General features: G+C 39.6%; 1 protein-coding gene across 2 annotated transcripts in view; it reads left to right on the top strand.

Annotated features, from left to right (window-relative positions):
• lrfn5a (leucine rich repeat and fibronectin type III domain containing 5a) overlaps nt 1-23,152 on the top strand; it is a 112,725-nt gene that overhangs the window by 75,602 nt on the left and 13,971 nt on the right. For both annotated transcript variants that reach the window (XM_038729594.1, XM_038729593.1), the window contains 6 exons: nt 8,165-8,388; nt 9,754-9,882; nt 9,985-10,165; nt 10,589-10,744; nt 11,275-11,534; nt 13,080-13,547. In XM_038729594.1, the coding sequence (XP_038585522.1) occupies nt 8,192-8,388; nt 9,754-9,882; nt 9,985-10,165; nt 10,589-10,744; nt 11,275-11,534; nt 13,080-13,547 (1,391 nt within the window). In that variant the 5' untranslated portion in view covers nt 8,165-8,191. The remainder of the gene's footprint in view (nt 1-8,164; nt 8,389-9,753; nt 9,883-9,984; nt 10,166-10,588; nt 10,745-11,274; nt 11,535-13,079; nt 13,548-23,152) is intronic.

The following is a 23,152-nucleotide window of genomic DNA, read 5'->3' as shown; positions in this document are numbered from 1 at the left end:
CTCAGTGCAGCAGTCTCAAAGTGCACTAATCGAATAAAGAGTAATTGTAATATATTTAGGCAGCTGCTGACCCCTGTTGTCCAAGTGGGTAAGCCATTAGCTTAAGCATAAGGTTTACTCCAGTGGACACGCAGAAAAACATAGCCAGAGAGTGGAACCGAGAGAACCGGAAGGCAGCGGGTTAGTTAAGTGGCTTGGGCATTGGTGCTTTGTTGTTATGCATTAGATGCTGGTAGAAACAACCAAGGTACATGCTTGAAGGCACAGCAGACCATGTAAACTATTAATTCACTCGAGAAAATGAAAAATAGGACCTAAAAGGTTTTCCAGCAGCAACAGCAATATATCTCCTCCATGCTTTGAATTAAAATCAGTGCACCGAGGGTGAAAAACATAGGGACTAAATGTTTTCCCCTATTGCACGCAAACTTCATCTTGATTGTCTCTAACCTTTCCTTAATGTGTTCTGTATTTCAAGTGCATCTGCTGTCAATACTGAGGTGCAATAATGAGTGAAATCAACAGGAGGTGCTTTGTGCTTTACCATTTTATAAAGAAACACACACAAACAAACTCAGTGTCCAATTTAAAGGCTCTTGGGATTTTATTATGACCTTGGAAATTACACATATTGTAGATGTAAAAAACATCTGTTAGGAAACACATTCACTAAGCTGTTGTTAGTTTGTGTGTAAACAACCTTAAAATCAGAGGTGCAAAGTTAACAGTTGAACCCCAGGGTCCATTTAGTAGCTGTTCCGGAGCTTTCCATCGCATAAGCCTAGCTGACATGTAGCTGCAGATCTGCATAGGCTGGTGTACTCAAAAACAAAAAACATGCACAATCCATGACAGCTACAACCCCATCTGTCAAAGAATACAGTGGGATGTGATCAGGGGATTCTTTTGTGTACATGCACTTTTTTCCATGTGTTTTCCCAATGTGCAGATGTGTCTGATAAATAAAATGAGAGGCACGTGCACATTTAGCCATACATGTATCTGCAATAATACATATACACTCAATAATACTATATATCAGGGGTCGGCAACTGGCGCGTGCCAGCGTGGGCACACATACACATTTTAAGTGGCACGTGAGAAAGCAAACTCAATCCTACAATATTGACATATGCTTCTGCAATATTCCATTAAGTTGAAGTTAAGATGATCAACCACCATAATAAATTAATGTTGAAATATTTACTAGGGCTGTCAAAATAATAGATATAGGCTATCGGAAAAAATAACGCCGTAAAATTTTAACGCAGGATTAATTGTAGTAGGTAACTTTATGATCTGCGAACGGGCTGGCCGACTGGCCGGTCAGCTGCAGTGAAACGCAGTCTGTGTCTGTGAGACTGGGCCAAACTAAAACATTCAGTGTTGAGGGGGGATACGAGCGGCCCCTCCCAACCTGAACTGATCCTCGTTTCTGCTGTAATCTGATTGGCTCAACGGCGCCGATCAAAGGAGTTTACTTTCCATCCCGTTTGTGTGACAAGTGCAAATATGGCGAAAAAAATTAGAATTTGTTGTGGCATTGTTATTGCATATGAACATGTTATGAAAGCATGAGAAATAAAGATGTTTAGCTAAATAAGTTTGTTTATTATCATTGATGGACAAAATCTATTTGAATTAAAATATTTGAAATGCTTATTACTGCAGATATTAATATATATGATTTATTTCGATTAATTGCATTAATTAATTACAAAATTTAAATAAATAAAGAACTAGATCATATTTTTAATTGCTTGACAGCCCTATTTATTAAATATCTATTAATATTATTAACAAGGTCAAACTTCAATTAATAGTCTGACTAATTATCAGTGCTTAAATAAAAAATAAATGATATGTACAAGTGTTGCTTGCACACTGGATGTCTTCATCTTTGTATACTGACACTCATCACAGAAAAGGTTGCCAACCCCTGCTATATACTATAACATCACAGTCTGATCCATTATGTTAATCTTTGCATTTCATTTTCTATAATAGGTGATTGAAATACAACAGAGCAAATGCTCCATGTCAAATGAAATGACTGAACTAGATTAATCACATATTAATCTCGTAGTACCATATTGGCTGCAGCCAGCAGGAATCTCACAAATGAAGGAGAAATCTGCATACGCTTCTGAATTTGCACCACCATCCTCATATCTGCATAGCGATCTAAAAAATGCTGCCAGAGAGAGACTGTTATGAAATACAGTATAGTCTCTGTAATGATCTAATTTTCTATGTCACTTAAACAGTTGGAGGTTGTGGTCCGTGTGGATGTTGGAGCTGTTTGAATAGTAATATGTTGCAGTAAACAATGTCGCTCTTCTGAACAAGGGCCCAGCCAGACTCTTGGAGAACACTTGAACATATGAAGTGTTTTCCTAACTCAGACATGACTAATCTATTTTAACAGCACAAGTACCATAGTAAACTACCTGACACCCCTCAACAAAGAGCCCTGCAAGCGGCTGGATGACACTTTAGGACGACAGAGTAGTTTCCTACTTCTAATGCTACATCCACGTCATTTGGTAAAGATAGTGGCTACGAGTTTTTGCCTTAAAAACACAGTTTGCCTAAATATCCACAGAAAAGTTACAGCTCAGCTCTTAGTTATAAATATTACCAGGGAATACTTCCCCTCTGTTGTCACCTAGTTGATGCCTCAACATCCATTTCCCCATTTTTTCCTCTTCAGTAGCTTTAAGGCTGAAAATACATCTAATTTCACACTTTGTGACAGAATATTATTCTGTCTCCACATGTCCCAACTTTTTGGAAGTTTTTGAAGACTGATCGAAGCTATATGATGTTTCTTAGTGAAATATTCAAACCCAAGAGTATATGTTTTTATGGCTGTACTATTCCATCAAATGGAAATATGCAGCATAGTTTGTACATCACTTTTACACATTTCCTCAAACTTCAACCTGAGAAAGTTGGTATCTTTACAAACCTCTGTTTTTTCCCTGGAAGTTTAAGTGAATGTTTCTGGGTTCAAACAAAGTCTGGAGGCACAGAACGAGTTTGTTATGACTTGACCCACCGGTGGACTGCTGCTTGTTAACCAGTTCTTATTTAAAAAACTACTGCTAATGTATCATGGTGCAGTTGCTGTGTCACTTCTGATCTGATTAACTTAGCTGCAGTTTGTTACTGGTTAAGCTAAGGTCTTTTACCCAAGAGACTGGGGTTTGTGTCCTGTTTGAACAGTTTACTTATTTAAAGTTACATAACGTTAGGTAGGTGATTTACACGTCACTTTCGTCATGCGACGTACATATTTGATCCTAAACCATGATATTTTTCTAAACCCGACCATGTAGTTTTGTTGCCTAAACTTAACCAAACTGGACGTTTTTGGTTAAGCGTTAAGCTTGTGTTAACGGTGGGCTACTTTGTGCACCTAGATGAGACGCCGAGGGGCATGACAAAGAGAGAACGTGCTGGAATGAATGGATGGCACAGCAGTTCCTCTGAGTGTCTAATCTTGCCGTAGATAGGTACCTTGTGTGTCTGTATGAGACCCAGAGAAGCACTGACAGAAGTTGGTATTTAACAACATGGGAATTAGAGGATGACATGAGGGTGGATTTTCACACCACTCCTGTCCCATCCCAATCCCATGACAGAGTAAGAAAAGTCCTGTCCTGTCCCAATCCCAGAAGAATGACTCCCATTCCATCCCATTCCCAATTTTTTTTTTAAATCTGAAAATAGCCTTTGTTCATATTAGAACTGCATATTTATATATTAAAACTGGCCTGTGATTCCTGTCCTGCCCGTTCCGGTTGACTTTTCATTTCTTTTCTTTTCTTTTGAACACACACACACAAACAAACAAAAATTAATTACTGGATTTCTTGCTACTGCAACGTATGGCTTGCTATAAAACTTATGACCTCAAATGTATTGCTGGCTAAGTGGAAGTGTAAAAAAGCTGATCAGGAGCAACAAAAGTCTGCAGAAATCTTCAATCATGGGTTCTTGGCAGCTTCAAAAGTGTTTGAATGTGTGAATACTTCCAAGTCGTTGCTTTTAACTGCCAAGCCGTTCCGCCGGTTATCCCCGTGAGATTTGAATACAGCCTGAGTTTCAGTTTCAGTATATGGAGCGTGGGGAGAATCCATTGGAGCTGTCTGGGAAGCCAGTTGTTCATCAGTGAGCAAGCCAGGGGTGAAACTGGCTTTATGGAGGACCTACAGGGACCTGGGGCGTCAGTGTGGAAGGCTTTCAAAGAAGTGGATGAAGCAGGCTGCTCACATGTGTGAAAGGGAATCGTATTTTACACACCACTACAAACAGAGCTTAATTTGTCTTCCTTAAGCATAATCCCTTTGGTTAATTCAGCATTGCATTTGATCCCAGTAGTCCTAAATGTCACCTCAAGCTACACCGAGTTGGTGTCTTGTGTGTCTGTGTGTGTTTATGGAGCAGAATTTGTGTGAAATTGAGCTAAATTCTGATCTTTTTTTCCTCCCATGCATGTCAAGTGACATATGTTCTTTCCCATATAGTGAATGTTGTATATGGTTTGAGTGTCACCTATACGTGTGACAGCGTGACGCCGGCATCGTCTATTCTACCTCGTCTCTTCCCGCTAAATGAAATTCGTCCCTCTCCCCCTTTTCCTTTCACAGCTCAGCACTCATTTTAATTAGCTCGCTCTCTGATCTCTCTGTCTTCCTCTCCCTCTCTGATAATTCTCCCTAGTTTCCTTTCCATTTCTCCGTCTCTCTCACTCATTCGCTCTCATTACAGTCATTTCTCAGTGTAATTAATGAGCTGATATCTGCTTTCACACAAAGCACAAGGGTCATGAGCTTTCTCTCTCTCTCACTTTCTACCTCTCTGTGCAGCGCCAGTGCGTATGAGTCATCCGGCGCTCTATTTAGCTGCCGTTCTGTTCTTCTTTCTCTGCACTCAAATAGAGGGAAAGAAAAACAGGGATTGTATGACCTCCGACATTGCAGCAGGTTTCAGCTCAGTAATTACACTGAGAAATGAAAGAGATATACATAGAGAGAGGGCCGCACCACTAGACTAGAGAAAGGTGAATTGCTTCTTAGTCCTGGGTAGTGATTAGATTGCATATGAATATGTATATCAACCTGCAGTAGAGTTTTATCACACCAACTCCATTCAGGCAGCAACAGGAGAAGTGTCAATTACTGAAACTGATACTAAATTGGTCTCCAAACACTTGGCCTACATTGCAAAGACGAGTCTTCTGACACCCGTCACAACATTAAAGCCTGACAGCACCTGTATTTGCCCAGATCAGGTTTTCTGGTGTGCAGTTTCGGAGGCCAACTTCATAGGATAATAATAATAATTTATTTCTCTCATTGTAAACTAATCCCATGAAAAGACCTAAAATAACAATACATTTATTCTAATTATATGTTCCCTAATTGCCTAATATATTTTATTTCTCTGTGCCATAGATCTCCCATTTTGTCCCAAATCGATTAAAAGCACACACATTATCAACAACCATGCAGTTTCTTCTTTACCATTATTAAGTTTAATTTGGCAGCGACAATTCACATTAATAAAACATTGAAGTAAATGCGTTACAGTTCGCCAAACGACTATTTTTCATCTGTAGCCCCTGGAGAGTTTTAACATAGTCAACCTGAAAAACCTAAAAACAAATACAATTTTTATTTAACAGAGCCATTTAAAGTCATACAATTTGAAAGCATATAATAAAATTTATAAAAAAGAAAATCCAGACTGAAATGCATCTTCACGTACATAATGTGGTTCATGTACTTCAAGTACTATTAAAAGCTATGCAACATGCAAACCAACAGTTCCGTGAGAGTGCATACAGAAATTATATCTAACAGGTGCAGTGCACGGACATAGAAGCATGCACAGTAAACTGTACATTAGACTAACCCAGCATAAATGCACCCAGCAGGTTGAAACATTGCCCGACTCTACCTTTTCCACAAAAAGTGATAAAAAAAAATTAATGACGCTTTCTTTGACTTGGGAGGCACACTTGTTTGGTGACTATCCTCCAGCCCTGCATAAATAATTTGTATATTGAGATCCAATCTCAAAGTGGGCAGAGATAGAGTTAACAAAGATGCTTATTAATACCAGGTGTAAACGCAAAGGAGCGTGGAACAGATGTCATTATGATAATGTGTGCAGATACAGATCACACAGTAATACCAGATGTCTAACGACACCAAAAGCACCATACTCCTCTTTGAGATGTTTGAGTGTGAGTTATTTGTATCAAAATAAAACATGTCAAACAGCATACCATGCTTTATACCCCAAATGTTTTGTCTGTCTTAATCAGGGTGGTATCTCAGGTTGCTTCTGGTCTCTTTATATGATTCATTGAATAGCCATCAGACATATATATCACCAAAAATACAAAGTAATCAAAACAACATTCCAATCAAATAGCTTTTATGGGATGCATTTATTTGTAACTGTGGTCATACTATACATACTATACGAAGCTATAAATTTGTGAGCTAATTTTATTTAGATTTACGCCTGTAGTCGGAAAACTGACAGTCTGTGTCAAGGAAGTGCGGTGCAGAAACGCCACAGTATGAATTCACACCACAGATGGTGGCAAGATTTCAACAAAAAAGCGTTTTGATTTTAACACTTCAACTGTGTGCTTCCTAGTGAGGTGGAATTACAGCTCTCTGATATGGTTTTCTCCTCTATCAGTCATCATTTTGCCTCCAAGTGCCCCCGAGCACTGCTACATTTTCTCCCCCACTGATTGTTTGCTTCTCTGCTTGTATGATCATTGTTGCAAACGATTTGATTGTTTGGAACAAATCAGTCAGAGGCTAATGACAAGCAGAGTACCACTTTCTTATATTGTCGCCTTAAAAGTTCTAACTTACGGCTTTCAAGGCGCCAAATCCGCAGTTATAAATTACACTAAGACATTAACAGGCTTTGTTTTATTGCAAAATAACATCTTACTGATGAACTAAGGCAAAGCAGCTGTCATGCAGGAGGAGGATCAATACTAGCAAATGGGATTTTTCATGACTTGGCAGTTGTTCTCACTAATGGCTCATAAGAGAATTTATTTTTATTTCGACTAGTGTCCTGCTTGAAAATATTATACACCTCACATATGAGCGTGAGAAAGGTGCACTGTTTCACCCACACCCAGCCTGTGTTGTGTTTGTGTATTAGTGTGTATATGCCTGTAAATGTGTGTGTGTGTGTCTGTTTGCACTGTGATCCCTTTAATCCTGACTCTCCCATGTCCTTCATACCCCAATCAAGGTTGTCATTAATGAGCATTTTCTCTCTCCCTACCTCGCCCTGCTCTGCCTCTCTCTCTAAACCTTTCCTAATTAAGTACAAGCATTGCTGCCTACTAATGATGACTGAATGTGTCCGTGTGTGTGTGCGCATGCATACATGGACACACATAGCAACACTGCAGAGTAACAAATGACTCTAATAAACATCTACTCTGGTTTGATTAGTGATGCCTAAAAGTTGGCGATGATTCAAGTCAGAGCACTTTGGGTCGTTACAATTTTTAACTTCATTGGGATCAGATTCACTCCAGTTGCAAATGGTAATAACATGACAGTTATTCATTGGTGAACAAATACATTCTCGATGCATACTAACAAAGCACATTCACAACAGGCGCTTGTAGAGTGCAAGTCATCCTTCTCCATGCTGCACTTATTGTCAAACCTTTAATATATATACACTCAACTTCCAATATAGTTATCTGCATTCAGAGTGGCATGCAGTTTAGTTGATATAGAAGCAAGTGCAGTGGGTGATAAGTAGTCTATTAGTCGAGCATAGCATGAGAAAGTTATACTCACAGTGTGAAGCACACAGGGTTTTCCTTTCACTGCATACAGACGACTTTGCAGAAACACTTGGAGAATATTAAATATTGTGTAAACATGTTAATAAATGATGATGATTATCAAGGTATTAGTGGTGCACAACAACTGAGCACCTGTGACATCTTTCCATTGTGTCTTTCCATTTCTTACATTTTCTAGTTTTTTATTTCCAATTTATATATAAACAATATAAAGCCGGGAACTCCTGTTGAGAAAAAAAAAAGTCCAATGTCATTAACGTCTCCATTTCTCTCTGGCTTTGTCTCATTTTTCAGGTGTGTTGTCCAGGTGGGGCGGTAACCATGGAGAGGCTGTTGCTGTGTGTGATGCTGGCAGTTGCCATGGCAGTGCGGGCACAGATCTGCCCGAAGCGATGCGTGTGTCAGATCTTGTCACCCAACCTGGCAACCCTTTGTGCCAAGAAAGGTCTACTGTTTGTACCACCGAACATTGATAGGCATACAGTGGAGCTACGGCTGGCTGATAACTTTGTCACAAGGTAACAGTCAAATCAATAATATATTAACACTGCAGACACAGTTTATGTTGTTTGTATTAGTACAACTTCCACCACAGACTTTGTGACAGTATGCCTAAAACCACATTAATTTCAGTGAGACCAATGTTTTGACATGGTAGAACCAGGCTCAGCTTTTGCCACAATACATCTGGCAAATCCCTACCCTGCGTTTGCTCTTCAGATAAATGGCACGGCTATTGTGTAATATAAAAAGCATATTTCAACAGTTCACTGTACATCCCAATCTTTAAAGGGGTTGTATGCAACATTCACTCCCACTAAATGTTGCAATAGAGCACCAGCATGTCAGCCCAAATGAAATGGGTGCTACGGCTCACCAGACCCCATTGAGAAAAACAGTAATTTTGCCTTGTAGATCATCGTAAAAGTATGATAAAACTCACCAAAACCATCTTTGTTAGACTTTCCTCTGTTACAACAATGTCCAACCCTTAATTCACCGAAATATGCTGGATCTGTGACTTAGCCGGCGTCTGCGAAACAGGCTGCAATGGCTACTCCAATTTCCAATTTCAGCTGGAAGATGAAAATTCATCATGATATTCAATAGTGATATTAGTGTTATGGTTAGGGTTTTAGGGTTACTACTTCACTGACATTTCATTTTTAACAACCAATGCATAGTACTCTGTTAATACTTGAAGTTCAGTCTTAATGTGTGAGAATGACCAACTTTTCCTCAAAACTGAAAACAGAGACACTGATCTATGATGTCATCAGGCAACAAAGCCTAGGGCTTCTCCGGCAGAAATGAATAAGTTGCTGAATTTTTGGACAGAGTGGCATTACCCAGGGTGATTTTTATGGTGATATGAGCACATTATCCGCTGGCACTAGAACAAAATAAAACTCATTTAGATGTCCCAAAAAAAGCACATTCTTTGAGACCCAGAGTAAGTCATAGCCGGTTCATCGTCAGTGGAGCAGCTCAAGGCTGTCTCCTGATAGCATAGCAGTTTAGCCTCCGTTCTCTGGTTTGTAGCCTTGTTCACGCTCACCAATATTGAAGGAGCTGCGCAGGATAAAAGGAATACCATATGCAAATTCTGTTTTTTATTCATTTTGCTTTTAAATATTGAAAATGTTTCCCCATAAAATATCTTCTTCAACATCACTGAAATACTAACAAATATGCAACATTACCTTTTGAAGGAATACTTAGAAATTCATTTTTATCTGTAGATTGACTCTGCCAGCTTCACTTAATCAGAGCACTGTCTCCTCAAAACTGTTGCTTAAAACAGTAGCAGAGCTAGTGCAAGGGGATGTGTCATAGATGATATGTCTCTTGTCTAATTAAACTGTTCTTATCTGTGTCCACAGTGTGAAGAGAAAAGATTTTGCAAACATGACACGGCTAGTGGACCTTACATTATCCAGAAACACCATCTCCTTCATCACACCTCATGCCTTTGCCGATCTGGAAAACCTCAGAGCTCTACACCTCAACAGGCATGCAGCTGTAGACTGATATGTGTTTGTGGTATTTCTGAAGCTACAAAGTACAGAATAAGATTGCAGGTTCATCAAGCTGTCTCTCTGTCTTGTCTGCAGTAACCGACTGACGAGGATAGGCAATGACACATTCAGCGGGATGTCGAAGCTTCACCACCTGATTCTGAACAACAACCAGCTGGTGCTGATCCACCAGGGAGCATTCAACGACCTGCTGGCACTGGAAGAATTGGACCTCAGTTACAATAACCTGGACTCTATTCCATGGGAAGCCATCCAGGTCAGGATCTCTTTAAACTGCAGCAGCCTTTCAAACCTGTTTGGCTAGAGGCCCCTAAAAAAGCCAATCCCAAGCGCAGTAGTCATAAAGTGTGGTCATAAAATCTTTTTGGCCATTTATTTGAAATTAAGATAAAAAGATGTCAATGGCTTTTGCATTGAACAGGGGCCATTATGTGGACTATTTATCGATCCCATATACAGTTGTCATTGATTTTTTTAAATTTCTAAGCATTTTCAGTGCCAACAGTTATTTTTTAACCAGGGCTCTTTACCAGCCGACAAGCCAGCCAACATGGCTTTTCAGTTCAACAGTTTTATACTCTGTATCCCTATGTTCTCCTTGGCTCGCTTAAAACAGAAAAAAATCCTTATGAAAGGAAAAAGGATAATAAAACTCTGTTTTTCTCTGTTATTTCTGCAGAAAATGACTAGCCTCCATACTTTGAGTTTAGACCACAACATGCTAGACTTCATTCCAGAGGGAACATTTTCCCTGCTACAGAAACTCAACCGGCTGGACGTCACCTCTAATAAACTCCAAAAGCTGCCACCAGACCCACTTTTTCAACGGGCACAGGTATTTTCAGAGATTTTATTCTCACCACATTAAATCCCACCTTAAGGAACAGTCAAATATTCTGAATATACAGTAGCTGTCCTTTGTGTGTAACTGACAACTCAGATATAATAACTGATGTATAATATAATAAAGATAAAGACCACATTTCCTGTTCGGCCACTATATGAATGGTAGTAAATGGGGCAACTTCAGTTACAATGAAATCATTATAAATCAGTTTAAAGCAAAATTGAAACTTTTCTTCTCATTTCTTATACATTTTGAATCATATTTCATGTTTTCTGGCCATGGTAATTCATACAATCACTCATCCAATTCTGGAATGCAAACTTTAAACGTCTCTTTATCTGTTAATGGGAAAAACGGCAAGATACCACACACTCAACTGGCAAATCGGAAAGTTGAATTAGACACCTTCCAGTGAATATGTTAAGTGGAGTTTGAAGTAGGGTTTTTCTGGAAAAAAAAAAAAATATATGACTAAGACAGTTTTTTTTAAAGATTAAATCATTGTTTCACACTACCAGGTCCTGGCCACGTCAGGGATCCTGAGCTCCACTTCCTTTGCGTTGTCTTTCGGTGGGAACCCCCTTCACTGTAACTGTGAGTTACTGTGGCTGCGAAGGCTGAACAGAGAGGACGACCTGGAGACGTGCGCTTCACCCCAACACCTCTCCGGCCGATACTTCTGGTCCATCCCTGAAGAGGAGTTTCTATGCGAACCTCCACTCATCACCAGATACTCCCATGAGATGAGAGTGCTTGAAGGGCAAAGAGTTGCACTGAGGTATCCGTTTTGAAAAACATACGAACGCATGCAATCAGTAAAAATTCCTCATCATTAAATGTCCCTCATTATCCTATAAGCACTGCAATCTTCCTCACTTGACTAACACATAAACACACAGATATGCACTCTCTCCCTTAATTCCTGTAGTTATGTAGCATTATGTTTACAAGCTGCTGAGGAAGACATGAAATACTGTGTTGTTCAATGAAGCACAAGACAGGGACATCACTATACATTTTTAAGGAGGAAGAAACTAAATCAAGACAACAACAGGTCTGAGAGATGATGATTACTTCATTTGCATATATATTGGTCACACGCTTCCAATCATGAAAGATGTTATGTTCTCAAATATGGAATTATGATGAAAATGCAAAGGGGGCAGAGGAAATCAATGAGATGCTTTTATTCTTTCCTTTGTTGTGTCTTGTCCTCAGCTCCATACATACGATAGTAGAAATTATCAGAAGGTCAGCACACCTAACATTTCTCATCTTTTGCAGCATCCACTTTAATGAAAACTGTAGTGGTACATGCATACATTTCATTATCATCTGGTAATGACTGATGATCCAGTTTACCCAGCCTTTTCTTTCTTTTTTCTGTTTCATAACTGGGCACTGGAAAATACCTCTGAAATGCTTGACTTTGTGTTGCTTCCATTTGTCCCCTTTCTCTTCCACAACAAGCAAAACTTGCTTTAGTTCATTGTCACCCATGTTTGGAGAATGTGTACAGTGTGACCATGCAACAAAGTGCCCTATAAAGTAAATACACTTCCCTTAGCTCCTATTCTAATATTTTTCATGGCACTTCATTGTAGTTACAGAAAATGAAAAGGGTAACAATGACCCTAATGACACTGTGCTCCATATTTTTGATTTGCTGATAACTTTGATGACTTAATAGTCCTTTATTATTGCATCCATTATTATTAATTCATGCACCTAGACAAAAGGTCATTGTAAGAAGTCCATGAGTATGAATAGAAGGTAATTTTTTCTTCAGTTCTTCAATGTTTATCTTATATGACTCACGTGCTTTTTGCAAAATCCATTTCTTAGTTGTCATAAGGCCTAACCGTCTGTCATCTCTGCTTAATAGTCTAAAACTACATATAACTGTATGCTGTCATTACTTAATAGATACGCCTGATAATCTGGGGGGAAAAAAACTTAGAAGGGTAAATTCTCTCTACAAACTGCTATCCCATTATTCTCTAAACGCTTGTCTTCTTCCCTTGTACCTACTTCTTTCCCCACCAGTAAAAATCTTTTTGTTATGCAATATGTAGCCTATGTACAGCAAAATTCCTCTGTAATTCATTGGCTGTAATGTAAGAAGTATTCTAACTTAAATGAACGTGCTCTGTCGACACAGAAGATAATGTTCACACTCTTTCACCTCCCACTTAAATCCCAGAGGGAAGGTAGAGAGAATCCAGAAACGACCATCGAGCAATGCTCTGCCTCTACTGTACAGTTGACCCCATTCTGTCTTGTTCCTAATATGTTCCAATCTGCTGGGTTTCTCTCCTTAAAGGTGTAAAGCTAGAGGTGACCCAGAGCCTGCCATCCACTGGATCTCTCCTGAGGGCAAACTGGTATCCAACTCCTCCAGAACGTTGGTCTACACCAACGGGACTCTGGACATCCTCATCAGTACTGTGAAAGACACCGGCTCCTTCACCTGCATCTCCTCCAACCCTGCAGGTGAAGCCCACCAAACTGTAGACCTGGTCATTATAAAACTCCCCCACATCTCCAACAACACCAACAACATCCAGGAGCCCGACCCAGGATCGTCAGACATTTCCACGTCGACCCGGGGGGGAGCCAACGGGAGCAACGTGACGGGTGACGTGAAGGGCGGGGTGGATAAGAGGGTGGTGACGGCTGAGGCCACGTCATCAACGGCACTGATCAAGTTCAACTTCCAGAGGAATATTCCAGGCATTAGGATGTTCCAGATACAGTACAATGGGAGCCAGGATGACTCGCTGGTCTACAGGTAAGACTGACAGAATCACTACGGCAGTATGACGTTTACCACAGTCAGAGTCAGACAGTTTACACAATGGAAATGGAACTATGTATGGCTAATGTGGAGAGAGGGAGAGAATTACCCACGTCTGAGCTGCATAGATTAGATTAGATTAGGTTACAGTAGATTAAATGCAACTTTAATGATCCTGTTGGGATCCTGTGACTACGAAGGTGCTACAAGGGCGTTACAAGGGTGCTACAAGAGTGCTAACAGAGCATATGTTGAGACTTTTTGTCTTTGTTTATTACATTGCGGCACAGACCTAGAGTACAGGGCTAATTAGACCAACACAGAGATGAAACAGGGATGGACAGCAAAGATGCCAGACAAACTGTGACGCGAGAAAGTTCACGATCCGCAGCTTACTCTATCCTGCTGACTCACCAGTACGGCCTTCACGGGGAGAGCTCCGCTGGTCCTTCTTGACTTCTGCCGTTTGCTCAGGATTACACAGATCAGATCGATCTCGCAGGAAATGATTGCTATTTGAGCTAAATATTTACTCCGGTGAAATGGGCGAGAGGGGAATTAACAAACACATTGGAGGGGAGATCTGCCACTATTATCTGCCTTTCATATCATCTCTAATCCCCACACATACTTCATCAGCTCTCATCATCATTAGGAGCTAGGGGAGCGTTGAGATTGACAGTCTGGGTCATGATGATGGCAAAGCTCTAGGTTGTTATGAAATTTATCTCTGAAGACAGGTTTTTTCTTTTACTATGAGCCATGAATTTGTGATTGTTGATCTCTTACAGTCTTTATCTGTCCATGACTACACCAATATCAATCAATCACAAACAGAGATCCTTCATAGAAGAATCTGCTGGTATTATCTGCCTTGCCTAATATTCCTAATCTCTGTACATAATTCATCAGCACTTAACCCCATTCAGAGAATGCATCATCGAGAGAGAGATGGCGCCAGTGGGATTTATAGCTGTCTGTCTTTGAAAGATAACGTCATAGCTTTTCACATCAAGATAGCTTCTTCTCCTCTTTATCCACCTCTTTTCTCTGCTGCAATCTCTCTTTTATTCACAAAAGCATAGCAGAGCCTTTGTGCATTTGTAGGATTGTCATCCTACAAAAGGCTACGTTTATACTTTTAGCCCGAGACTTTAAAACACTTGTTGGAAAGTATTAAGTTGGAGAGCACGGCGGCCACAAAAACAAACAGCTTCCTGTGCGGGCACGGGGGAGGAATGATTAGACAGCCTTTCATCACCCACCCTGGTCCTTCCTCGCTCTGTCACATCACTCAGAGCCTTTCTTTCTTCCTGTCTTGTCATCCTCCCCTTTCTTTCTCTTCCTCTCACACTCTATCTTTCCTCAATAATAAACACTGAAGTCATTTGAGCTTCTCTCTGTGTTATTTTGCTGCTCTCTTGTCTTTAGATAGCGGATTGATTTCAATTCAACACCTCTGCTGGCAAAAAGCAGCAACTCATTGATTCTGTTTTTTCATTACCCAAACAGAGAAGAATGAAGAGGGACAGAGCGGGTGAAAAAGAAAAGAGGAGTGGAAAACACAGGGGTGCGACATAGGGGAGAGAGTAGGAGGGCAAGGGAATGACAGACAAGGGAACACTGTTGTTATTGTCATATATTGTCACATATTTGCACAGACAGGGCATTTACTTTCAGGTTCAATGAAAGCTTATTGATTTGCCGCACATTGACATTTCTGCGCTTTACTCCCCCCCTGCTCAACATAATGCTCTTGGTTGTAGGGAGGGTTGCTCCATGTTTCCTTCATACTGTGAATCCAGCTCTTGGTAAACAGATGGACAGTGAGCGATAGTTTAAACTTTAACAGGAATATCCTCCTGGTTATGTTAACCTCCTGGACGTACAATATGCTCAACATCTGAAGTAATGTAATAGTTGTTAAACTTGATTCTGTATTGAATCCTGCTGGGAAGTCCCACCTACACCGTCTTCCAGCGGGAGGTCAGGGTCAGCTGCACTCCTGGAGCTGACAGGGATTCTGTGTCTTGCTTAAGGACACTTGAGACAGGCAGATGTTTACTGATACAGTACCGGTGTTTTAAGTTCTCCTGCTTCAGTATTGTATTTCTATTCCGGAGGCCGGCCTACTGCCCAGACAGTCACAATAGGAAACTCCCTCACAAACAACAAATGTAAATAACATTTAACATTAGAACTTACAATATGAACAATGTCTACAAGTCTGTGTGAGTTAGTGAAACATTAAATATAAAATCTTGGCTGCAGTCTGGTTAGTATGCTCTCTGTATGCCAGTATTTTTAAAGAAAAAATAAGGTGTGGGCTATGTTTTTTACTGTTCGTAAATATAGTGTCATGTCTTTTCTACATAAATGATCTATCCGATTGTATTAGCTCAGTAGTTGCTGAGTGTATGACAGACAGCTGCCAGAGTATTCTAATTAAGCTTCTTTTAAGTACACCGTATCACCTTTTTAAGATGTATGTGGACCTTCAATATTTGGAGCTTTGAAGTAGCTCCTCCTGTGAGTGTGTGAAGCTAAAGATATCTCAAGCAGCTATAGTGCAGAACTGTAAACTGCAGAGTTAACTTACTGCTGTCATACTTTGGTGTCAGATTTCAAACCACTGTAAGAAATGACTTACCAGCAGGCTGTTATATTGTAACAGCAATGCAGCTGTTATGTATAAATACAATGCTTTGTCACAATTAACTTTGGTTATAAAATAAATGAATTTATTAATTAAATTGTTGCCATGCATATACATATGCCCGGCCCTAATGGGCTTACAACACACCTTAAATTCATACCAGTGAAAGCCAGGACCAGAATACAGCGCATACATTTCCAAACTACAGAGAAAGTCCAAAAATTGAAGGAGGAACAAAACAATCGAAGCGTCTTTTACTGTCCAGTCTTCAGACCATCATTGTCTGTAACATGCATAACACATTTAATATGGATCACTGGAAAAAAAAACTGAATAAATAATTAAATAATCAATCACTCATAAAAAAATCATCAGCTATTAAAATCTTTGCTCATCGTTACAACAGAATATTTCAGGTTTTTTCAAGCCATTTCGTGGAACATTAACTTGCTTACATCATCATAATTTGTACAGTACAAAATAAAACATGACTCACTTTCCACATCACACAAATCCCACAGCTCACACAATCAGTTTTCCGCTAAATATTTTTGAATTGAAGATTTTGGCTTCTAGATAAACAAGAGTTAACTTCAGGGCCAATGCAGAGATGGCCTTAATGTTGGCTTTGAGTAGATATTTTCAAACCAATTCTTCATACTCCATTAAAAACATGCTTTCTTAGATATACATTATCCACCTCCTCTAAAATTAGGTAAGCTTTTTTGTCCATGTAAAACTGACCTACTCTATATAAATACCTTCTTATTTGTCCTATCCTCTGTATAAAAAATCTCTATTGAAAAATATCCAAGTTTTAAATTGGGAGGACCTGAACAGCATGCAACTGCATATTTCTTATTTTTATAGTCTATTAATTTTGAATCAAAATGAATGACTTTTACAAACCTTGTCAAAAACAGAAAGCCTGTATTTTAATTGATAAATATGTAATTAGGGAATATCTTAACAAGGGAAATAACAGAACCTGTAAAAAAACTCACTCTTCAGACTTCCACTGTGGTGAAGGAAAAGTGAAATTGCAGCGGGGTTTTTCTGGGGAAATTGAGATCAATTTAGTAATTCTGTTGCATCTTCAAGACACTCATCCAGAGCACTACAATTTTGTATTCATTGTACCTAAATTGTAGGGACCTACAGGCTTTGGCAAAAGCTGTAGATATATGGCTTGTATTACATGGTTACCAAAAGAAACATGTTTTGTCTTTTGCTAATGCTGCATATCCATCTGCTGCAAAATTTCAAACTTGGATGTCTAGTTTTCTGAAACTAAATTGAGTCATCCGCACAGCCCTTATCTCAGCATCAGCTGTTAACCCCTTATTTCAGGGTCAGGTTGGGGGTAGGCTTATGTCGATGAAATAATGTGCTGACCTTTTACACATGGCCCATCACAGCAGCAACACATGCACTCTTTGGCCTCACCTCACTGGTTTTATTGAACAATTCACAGCTGTGTCGATGATAGTAAAACTTACCGCCGGCATGGACAACGACAACCATAAAACAGCTCTTATTCAGATGTAGAGCCAATGATTGCCTTTAAGAGTTTGAATGAATGCAAGCCATTCTGGGATTAAAGAAAGACTGCACAAATTACATGCTGAATAGATGTATTGTTTAGTCGATAAATAGGTTTAACAATGATGATGGTAAAACAGCTGTTGAAGATATGTGTGCCTTGAACAGAGAAAGGATAAAATACTGTTTTCTAATAAGGTATAATAAACATTTTGCATAATATTGGTATGTATTCAATACTTTTGGATCAATAGTAAGCCATTAAAAGGAACCTGTCAGGTTTCAGGCAGAGAAGACCCAAATGCAGATCAAAGTTAGACAGTTTATTCAAAGAGAATCAGCAAGGGAAGTCTGAGAGCTCGGGGCTAGGGCTCTCTCCAGGTCTGGGGTGTAGGGAAATCCGTGAGCTGGGAAGTGTCCAGGCTGCGGGCAGAACTGAGGCTAACAGGCAGGTGGTTGCTGAGGCGGTTGGAGTCTTCTGGGAGAGCCAGAAACAAGGGTTAACCAGATGCAACAATTGGAATTGGAATTTAACATTTTGCATCTAAAATCTTGGGATAAAATAAAAAAATTTTAATTCTGAAATCTACACTCCCCCAAGGTAATAAAAAGGACATTATTAACAACCATAACGACTGTCGTTACAACAGCCAGGAGCACTAACGAACGAGTGGTATCCATGATCTGGGCAAATGACCCCACGGAGGTTTCCCCTCAGTTCAGAACTGAAGAAGTCTCTTGGATGAGAGATGAAACGTCTTCTAGTATCTTTAACCAAGTCCAGTTGCCCTCGACCTTAACCTTCTTTGGATAGCAGTATAGAATTTTGGAGGTTTAATTTCTCCTATGCTTCCATACTTTTAGTATGCAATAACAAAAATTACATTAAGAGCAAAAATAAGAAATAGAAATAATGTGAGCTCTGGCCCTGGCTAAGAGATATGAGCATGGAAAAATCCCATTTTGGAGTTCCTCCTCATAGCTCTGAACAACTAATAGATGAGGATCGTAGGGAGCAGGCTGCTTATGAGGAATGAGAACTAAACCACACTGAGATTTTAAATGAATCAATAAAAATCTGTTTTCCTGTGCATATATCCATAAACACAAGCCCTAGAGAAGGAGCCCTAGAGGTTCATTTAAGGCTTGGGTAGAATATAGTTCAGCTACTACAGGCCTGCGGACATAAAGGCCTCAAAATATTTGCCAAATCTAAGGTTGTATTGTCTTTCATAGGGCACAAACTCTACTTTGACATTCTGTTACTGAAGAACACAGACACAAATCCCTCTCTGCCTCTTTCTCAGTCCTCATCTGCTCTGCCTGTTGTTGTTTTTTTTTTGTTTTTTTTTCCTCTCAGTGTTCTTTCAGCGGTTGTTTTCCACTCCAGCAGATCCATCGAGCTACAGGGGCTGGTTGCCATTTTCCAAAAAACTACACATCAAGCAAATTGTGTGGCGAGCTTTTTTATGAGGCTACACAACAGGGGATGGGGGAGGAACTCAGGCTTTTAAAAGGCATGCTCTCCCCCACTCTCTTACACTCTGTTTATCCTTGCCAATAGTCCCTGCGGCCTAGGTATAACACCTTGCTCAGCTGTGGTAAAGGTGTAAAAAAACATCCGCCTTTATCTCCCCGTAATGTTCCAATTCTGATTTTATAGCACCATAAACATAAACCTGGCTTAACGTAACAGTGTTATTGTTGTAAGTAGTCTATGGGGTTTTAAACTTGGACAGGGATAGAAGAATAATCATAAGAACGAGAAAAGAAGGAACATTATCAAGAAGGAATGACAGGAAAGGGAAGGAGTAAGAGAAAGGCATGGATAGGATGAAAGATGGGAGAGAGGTAGAAAAGAAGGAATAGAAAGAAGGCCAGAAAATGAAAAAGTAATTAGATGAGAAAAGAAAAAAAAAACATAATGTAAGGGAGATTAAAAACAACAGCCTTAAAAGCAAGTAAGAAGGGATAAGGGAAGAAAGGACAGTATGAAGGGAGAAAGATTGGAAGGAGTCAACCTGCATTAAAGAGAAATGTAGATGACTCAGCTAAACTGGAGGAATGGAGCTGAGCTGGGCAGATGGAGGAGGTGTACAACCAGCTACAGATAGTGCTGAAATGTCTTACCCACATCTGGGACAGCTTTCGTTGCATGGCACTTTGACATCTACTCTGCTGCGCCTGTTTGCATTGAGCTCAGCAGTAATGAGATCTTGTAATATAATGAGAAGTGTGGAGCCTCCTTCCTCTTCATCTCCTGAAAGAAATGTTGGTCTCTTTAGCTGATAATTGGTCTGCTCTGTTCACCAGATCAGCACTATATGCTGTTTGGTGCTGGTCCATGGCACACAGTGTGTTTTATCAGAGCTTTTTTGATGAAAACAGCTACCTTCCCGGGTACTAGGTTGATGACAGCGGGTGAGAGGGAAACCAAAACAGTAAAGTTGTGGGCCTTCAAACCAAAATATCTTTTTAAAATTTGCTGTATGTTCCAGACTTCAAGACACACCTTTAGCATTGACTTGTATGTGTAATGAAGTGTGGTTTGACTGCAGATTTCAGTTGCTAAAGCTTAGTTTGATCTGCAGCACTAGGTACGTTACCCCTAAGAGGAACTGGATGTTCATTGAACTCATTTCAAAATTTGTTTCACAAAATCTTTTATTCATACTTTACTCTCTTTAATTTATTAAAACCCTCAAAATGGCAACTATGCCCTGTCTCACCTTGATATATTCTTATTAACTGATTAACTGAAACAAATAGCACTGATTTTTGGTGTGTTTCATTGATAAGAGAGGAGTTGTTAAAGGGTGAGGATAATTATAGTTTTTAGATAATGCCCTTACACACATTTAAATGAGGTGGCAATGTGTTTAATTTGGAACTGTAATATTATGTCTGTAATTAAAATGGGAATTTCTTACACTGTTTGTTTGTGGGCAAAATATCCTAATGTTCTGGATAAGTTGTTACCACCAGTGTAAAGTGTTCCACTTCATTGCTACATTAAAATTGTGGAATCATTGCTAGAGCACTAGCTAGGTGGCTAATTTTGACATTTTCAGCGACTGTGCTCCCTGAGTCTGACTTTGAACAGGCTTTAATGAATAAAAATGGATGGGGAGGTGCAAAGCCTACCTAGTCTGGGCTCAAAATCCCTGATCCACCTCTGACTACAAGCTGAGTGGGTGTATGTTAACCATTATCTCTGGCATCAGGGGCATTATGCATGGTAAAACAGAGATAAGAAGCTAGCTTCTGCATTGTTTTCTGTCTGCCTGAGAGACTCAGACCTATTAGCATGGCATTGTGCCATCTGCTGTGTAAGCCACATTAGCTTTGAGGTCAACAGTAATGGGACAGAAGTTGAACTACCATTAATCCTTTTCTCTTTGTGCTTAGAAACCAATTTGATTGAATTGTGGCTTACAGTGTGGTGTGTTGTTGTGTGAGATTGTTTGCTTATTTGTTGTGAAAATTAGCATGAAAAACTTATGTTAAACAGGAAAGAAATGAATCATGAAAAAGTCACATTACCATTTGGTGTTTGCATTATATAATAGCAAATAGAAGTGTGGGAGAAAATGAGGATAACACATGTTTAAAAAGTGCAGTGCAAAGAAAGATTTTTTAAAAACCCATAACTGCTTTTGCATGCTATTTTGTTGCCTTATCTGACAAAGTATTCCATGTTTCAGGCTATTTAATTTAGCTAGCTTGCATTGTGGTAGCATGTGAGGTCTTAGCCAGAAGCACTGAATACCATTTTCTGAAATAATTGGACAACCTACTTTTAGATATCTGTGACCCACATTTTGGTCTCATCCCTGTTTCAGCAACACTGCTGTGGAATTGTGTTTTTGTGTTCCATCACTTCTTATAAGAGTTGGTAGTGCAGTAATACTTCAGGTGCCCACTGATATTTGTACCATTTTACTTTCTTCTTTAACTTTTACCAAGAACATTTACCATCTGAAACCAGTGTATTATTAGTGGGGTTGGTGTGTGATGTCCATTTAGTAGCTTTTTCTGCTGATTTCAGTAATACCAATAGTTGTTTTTTGCTTAAAAGCTAGGGTTCAAAGCTCTTTTTTTACCTTGGAAAAAGGTTTGGCAGTTGCCAAAACTATCTCACCATTGGTCCATTTAGAAGTTGTTCTGGAACTTGACTCTTGGAATTGTAGATTATTTAGGTTGTGATTGAAGTTTGCTGCCAAAAATGCCCTAATATCAAGTATCAATATTAAAATAATTTTTACTTATCATATACTGCTTACTCTTGTATAAATATTGTTGTACAAGACTATAGTTACAACATTCAATATGTAAACCAGCAATTAAATTGTCAGACATTACTTAAAACAACCAAAAACCCAGACTCCAGGAAATCACAGGACATAACCCTCAATAAAACATGTTGTTTTTCCAGTTTGTTTTTTGTACCGATTAAACAAACTTGAAATATTGTGTTAATTATTGAGTTTTAGAGGTGTTAGGTGGATTTTGTTACCTTTCCACACAGCCAGGCAAGCTGTCTCACCTCGTTGTCTGGCGGCTGCTGGTGGTGGATTCACATTTAGCATCTTCTCATCTAACTCTCTGCAAGAAAGCCAATACACATTTCGCTATTCCTTTAAGTTAGTCAAAAACATACAGTGGACGTGTGAATGTACATTATATCTTCAATATGACATTACCTTAAGATTTCAGTATGTAATGCTAGTTACGTAGGCCTCAGAAAACTCAGAAGTTTCACACAGTACATGTAAATTTACGTCAGATCACCAAATATGTTTCCAAAACTTCCATGCTCCTTATGAAATGCAAAAATAAAATTTCCCTGCAGCTGCATGAAACTACTAATGAGCTAGCCCAGAGCAGTGAATATCATTTAAAAACACAGAAAGATGTTGTCACACACTGTCTGACTGGGCTCTGCTGCCTGGGGAACTACAGCTAAGTTATTAGAAGCCATGGCCCCTTATCGCACAACTCCAGCTCGACCTGGAAACCCTGGTCTTGTGTGCTGAATCACTGCCATGAATGCCGTTTTTTCTCCTCCTGGAATAATGCGTGTTCGTGGCCTGTAGGTTTTGTCCAAAATTTAATCAAGTGAAATGGCCTGAAATAGAAGAATCTGGTATCATAGTTCACTGTTCTGTGCATGAAGGCAAGCATTTGTCTTCAGTCAAAAAGATGAGAGCAGCTAATGAAGATCGCATTGTCCTCCTGGCTTTGTCCCAGCTGGAGTGAGAAAAGCTAGAGTTGATTAACACACGCACACAAACACAGGCGCGCTCACGTCCGTGCACACACATACACAGTAAAGCGTTTACCACCACGTTGGGCTGCATCAGTGGTGAATGTTGGCAGGAAGCCAGACAGAGTGACAGTC

This window comes from Micropterus salmoides, unplaced genomic scaffold (genome assembly GCF_014851395.1).
Source record: "Micropterus salmoides isolate LMB-PRFRI ecotype aquatic unplaced genomic scaffold, ASM1485139v1 Ms_hic_scaffold_19, whole genome shotgun sequence".
In the NCBI taxonomy this organism is placed as follows: Eukaryota; Metazoa; Chordata; class Actinopteri; order Centrarchiformes; family Centrarchidae; genus Micropterus; species Micropterus salmoides.
The sequence above is the reverse complement of the archived record's forward strand: the minus strand, read 5'-3'. Positions and strand labels throughout refer to the sequence as shown.